The 4,997-nt window shown below is 48.4% G+C and overlaps 1 protein-coding gene across 2 annotated transcripts; it reads left to right on the plus strand.

Annotated features, from left to right (window-relative positions):
- The first annotated feature begins 445 nt into the window (after positions 1 to 445).
- On the plus strand, positions 446 to 3,526 carry LOC125515028 (uncharacterized). 2 transcript variants are annotated; one of them, XM_087528811.1, is made up of 3 exons: positions 446 to 839; positions 2,379 to 3,158; positions 3,248 to 3,526. In XM_087528811.1, exons 2-3 carry the CDS (start codon positions 2,380 to 2,382, stop codon positions 3,276 to 3,278), a joined length of 810 nt encoding a protein of 269 aa, XP_087384937.1. In that variant the 5' UTR covers positions 446 to 839; position 2,379; the 3' UTR covers positions 3,279 to 3,526. The 2 variants fall into 2 exon arrangements, with proteins under 2 accessions (XP_087384937.1, XP_087384936.1); XM_087528810.1 differs by lacking the exon at positions 446 to 839 and adding an exon at positions 2,140 to 2,296.
- The last annotated feature ends 1,471 nt before the right edge of the window (positions 3,527 to 4,997 follow it).

Raw genomic sequence — 4,997 nt, forward strand, 5'->3', positions numbered from 1 at the left:
ATAAAACCGTGGATTGAGTGTGGGCTCTAATGGAGGTCTTCATGGATAGCTTTTCTTCGGGCTCCCCATATGGGGGACACAACTGCGGTGACGAATTCATCGTTGGGTAAAGAACGCCGATTCTCTATCGTAGGGATCGATCATAGTCCTTGATACAACGTTGTTTTTTAGGATTTTTAGTGCTTGCTCGCTGTGACGCCAGCCTGGCCCATTCAATTGCGCCCTGCGCGAATGCTCGTCTATTTTTTTTTTTTGAGAATTTGAATGCTTGTCTCTTTTTTTTGAGAATTTGAATGCTCGTCTTCTTGACACACGCGAGCGTCAGCAAGGGCAATGCCTGGGCCAGGGAAGGCAGCACGTGTGCCGGCCCGGCCCGGTCACGGCCCATCTAGAACGAAGTATACTAGCCGTAACGTAGCTGCTTATATTTAATTAAACTAATAATAAGCGGCCTGTACCGAAACCCAACCAGCCCCACAGCCGCCGCCGCCGGCTCCCCAACCCAAATCCGTCGGTGTACCCCTACGCCGCCGTACCCTACCCCAGGTAGTCCAACCAGGCCGGCGCGCCAGAAGATCGAGGAAGTACAGAGCAAGGTACGGCCCCTGCTACGCTACCCTACAAGCAAGTCGCTCCCCCCCTGCGCGAGAATTCGCCGGCGCGCCGTTGGACGGCGGCGCGGCGCAATTCTCCGGTGGTCGCCGTACCTCCTTGTCGTGAAGAACGGCGTGCCGGCAGCAGAGCTGTTGGTGTGACGGGACTCTACAGCGAGGCGGCGAAAAACAAGGATCAATCAGATCGGGAGGGCAAATAATTCCTTTCCCCGCCGCACGATCATGGTATTTTCAAGATCCCATCTGGATTTGATCGGTATTCAATTCCTGTTAGAAATCTAATTTCTGTGTGGTTGCTGGCTCTGAACTCTGTTTGTGATTGCTCTTGAAACTCGTTTCAAGATGAATCGTTTATGTACGATATGACCCCTCTTCCCAATCATTCCTTACGTGGATAGGTTCTTGGATGTGATTACGTTCTTTGACATTAAGGGCTCATATGGATGCTAGGAGCGATATTTCCAGGGAATAGATGCCCCGGTTGAAATTTTCTTTCGCCAAAATTAGAAGCCCCGTGGAAAAGCGCCGTCATTTGGATCAAAGGGGCTAATCCCCCCCACAGAGGAAGGACATACTAAACTGAAGCAAAATCAGAACGTGACGAACTGAAGCAACATCATATACCCCATCTGATCTTGCTGCCAGTGAGCTCTATTTGGACATGTATCCCCGCCATCATCACTGTCTTCACGGCCCTCGCCAGCAGCAGTCGGGGCCACCGGCAGCCTCCCTGGTGGCGTGATCTAGTGGGCAAGACGCAGAACTCCAATGGGAGGAGATCTAACGATGCGTCTGCCACCGCCGTTGGTGAGCATGACGCAGTCGGGAGGCATGAGTACGAGGCGCAGGCAGAGACCGAGGAGAAGAGGATGGTGTTGCAGGGGAGGGTGGCGGCGGCCGCCTGAGCGTTCGAGACGGGCGTCGAAAGCGAGCGAGACAGGGTATTTCGTCCCGATGTCGTGAGACGTGGATCCTGTCCCGGGGAAATCACGGAGATCGGGCCGATAAAACCTCGTATATTCCAGCATCCAAATGCCAGCCACCTGGCCCGGGGCTGATTTTACTCGCGGGCTTTCCACCCAGGGAATGGCCGGGATCCTGCAGGGATCTCCAAATGAGCCTTAACTAGGTATTCTTGTCCTTGTCAAATAGTTGAGTAATAGCCCCCCAAAATTATGTATAATCTAGAAGTAGGTTCTGTAGCCATGTATGTTCCTGATTGGTTTCGTCTCTTTGACAGTAACTGTGAATACTAGATAGGTAGCTAGTCATGGCCAATCTTTGTAATAGTATTTTCTTATGAGTTGCAACTGCTTGGAGTATCGCAAGTTATCCTGCGGCTGCTGCTCACGTGTTGCCATTAGGTGAATTCGTGAATAGAGAACAAGAATGCAGAGATTTTGTGGCAGTCAGAAGAACGGGAACCTCTTTAATAACTGGAGCTATCTCTGCGACCTTTTTGGCTGCCTCTCTCTCCTTCACCAGCGTGTCTTTTGTTTCTTTGTACTGTTGTTTTACCTCTTGCAAGGCAGCTTGCAACTTTGCATTCTCTTTGATTTCTAATTTGGTTATGCTTAAATACATGTTGAGCCTCTAATGGGGGAAGTGACGTTCTTCAATTATCAAGTCATTTTGCGATTTCAAGATGTATTATACTTACCTATTGTTGGTTCCTTATGCAGGTAATCATAATATCTTAAAGTCAAGTACTTTACATATTTTGTGGTTGTTCATTTTTAACCACTTATTTGTGAATATGTTCAGGATGGCAAACAAAGGTAATCCCGGAGCGAAGAGGAAGAAGAAGCAGGAGGCTGGCGGGCAGAAGAATCAGGAAGCTGGAGGGGAGAAGAAGCAGGGGGCTGGCGGGAAGAAGAAGCCGACCCTGCACTGCTTGGCACTTGAGGAGGAGAGAGGATGTAAAAAGTTCAATGAATATATGCAAGAACTGGGTAACAAGTCCCCTGGAAAAGATATATGCGTGGTTGAGCCATCTCGCGGGGATACACAAACACCTGGTGAAGCACTGCTAATTGAAGAGGCCCAGACAGCAATCCTCAGAGTCATTCATCTATATATGGACGAAATCGAGGAAGGCTGGTGCTTCAGCACAGTCAGCGAGAGCAATACAGTCGTCACAAATCAAGACATTCCTAAGATTCTGAAAGATAATCGGGTGAGAGCAACAGCGGAAACAGTTACCAAATGCGTGACTGGTTTAGCTGAAATGCTTAAGAGGGTTGTCATGGATTCGAGCCCATCCTACCGACAGGATCCTAATATCAACAAGGAGCTGCGTCACCTCCTTGGTTTGATACGCAGATACAAGTTCAGGGCATGCACATTTTTGATCAAGTACCACGCAGCTACAGTTCCTCTAATCAACAGACTGATTCTCTTCATTATGATCTATGATCATACTGTAGAGATTCTAAGGCGCACTGACCCTAAGGCGTATAACACAGTAATGACGAGTCTTGACTGCCCAGCAAATTGGGACAATCTTGTGAGAAGTAATAACTTTCTTCTGATGTACTACGACTGGTAAGTGAAGCTCTTGTGTGTATGTTCCCAGGTGTATTACTTCTAAGTTGTGCTGTATATTACTACTGACTAGTATTGTTGCACTGCAGTGGAAAAGTACGATCCACAGGCGACTACTGACGGTACAGACCCAGTACTGGAGCCTTTGAAGTTCCTCAGGAACTGCCCATCACATGCGATGCGACATAGCTTTTCTCGAGACGGGGTTGCATTTTGCAGGTTTGATCTTGCAAGAGCTCAATATCAGAGGTTTCCTGAGGTCATGGTATCAATGCAGACGAGTTTGCATTCGCTGGGGGAACTCCAAGCCTTGGGAACGCAATATCTGTTCCCTGCAAAGATAAAAGTGACGCCCAAAGGGCCTGAATCCTGATACTGAGTAGTTCCAGGCCTTGTTAACGCAATATATCTGTTACAAGCAAGGATAAAATTGACGCCCAAAGGGCCTGATACAGACTAGCTCCAGGCCTTGGGAACGCAGTATCTGTTCCCCGCATGTATAAAAGTGACGCCCAGAGCCTGATACAGAGTAGATACCATAGTTCTTTTGTCCTGTTGTCTGAGATACTTTAGTGGCTGTTCAATCTCTTAGTTGACTTGGCCACTTGTAACTGTAGTATACGGTATTGCTGTAGGTGTGTAGTAGTGATACATATTCCTAATCCAACTTCTGTTCCTACAGAGTTTGAAAGATCATTTTGTTCTCTCCATGCTGCAAATTGCTTGGCCTGCATAAGGGATCGTCCTCTCTTTATTTGAAATAGCCTGTCATTTTGAGATTTCCAAAGAAACCACCTAAAAGTGAAGATGTTCCTTAAAGAAGCATGTGACTAATTAGACATAAGACGGTGTGGTTTTAAGTAAGATTATTTATCTGTGCTGTCCCCCTACCTAAACTTGGCCCATAAGTGGGGCAGATTTTGAGTCGCCAAGACTGTCCGCCACGTCGGACTCGACATGCCGGATCCACCACAAAACCTTATAAATTGTCCAAATCCCCACCGCCCTCCTTCCTCCCAGCTTTGTCCGCACCCCAAATCCGCCCAACGGACACATTTTCCAACAAAGGGAAGAAATTGAAGAAAAAAGAGGAGAAGGAGTACAAGCTCTTCTTGGATGTGCAAACGAGAGGATGGAGTTCGACTGAAAGAGGGTGCGGAAGAGGATGAAGATTTGGAGGAAGAGGATGGAGATGGAGAATAAATGGGAGAAATGGAGCTTGAGAAGGTAAAGGCATACAAGGTCATTGAGTGAGAGAGAGAGAGAAGGTGAGGCTCGCGAGGATCATGGAGGAGTCGGGGGTCATGTTGGTCGACACTAGCCCCATGGCTGACCATGCCAAGTAGCAATTTACCAACCAAAAGGAAATCAATGAGTGCAAGAAAGGCTCATTTGTGTATCCCTATGTATGAATTATTGAATTTTGTTTGTCGTGTCAATTTGGTTTTGCGTTGAATTGGTTATGTGCTATAATGATTAAATGATCTGTGTGCTTGGTGTTGTTTGAATTTTGGAATTTTGCATAGAGATCGCGGTTGGCCGACCGACAAATTACGTGTCCGTGGGCAAACAGAGAGGTCAAATTAGCTAGCGAACGCGACCGGACCGGTACGTGAACCTCAGAGGCGATTACTCAGGCGACTAGGGTTTCTGCCGGTCCGCCGCCGGCCGCCTCCTTGGCGGTGGCGTGGGGGCCGACACTTGCTGTCCCAGGCCATCGTCGCTAGGCGCCGGCTCTGGTCTCTCTCTGGACAGCGAAGTTATGGCCTCTCAGGTCGTCGTGGTGGATTAATCGTCTGCTCAGCCGGGTTTGATCGGAGGAGCATGCCGTGCATGGAT

Source organism: Triticum urartu, chromosome 6A (assembly GCF_056163025.1).
Source record: "Triticum urartu cultivar PI428250 chromosome 6A, HENAU_Tu73, whole genome shotgun sequence".
Lineage (NCBI taxonomy): Eukaryota > Viridiplantae > Streptophyta > Magnoliopsida > Poales > Poaceae > Triticum > Triticum urartu.

What these genes read in the sequence shown, in the direction of transcription:
- LOC125515028 (XM_087528810.1), top strand. Translation starts at nt 2,211, where the DNA reads ATGGGGGAAGTGACGTTCTTCAATTATCAAGTCATTTTGCGATTTCAA. An exon ending in ATTGTTGGTTCCTTATGCAG is followed by an intron (nt 2,297 to 2,378) that starts GTAATCATAATA and finishes GAATATGTTCAG; the next exon opens with GATGGCAAACAAAGGTAATC. An exon ending in CTTCTGATGTACTACGACTG is followed by an intron (nt 3,159 to 3,247) that starts GTAAGTGAAGCT and finishes GTTGCACTGCAG; the next exon opens with TGGAAAAGTACGATCCACAG.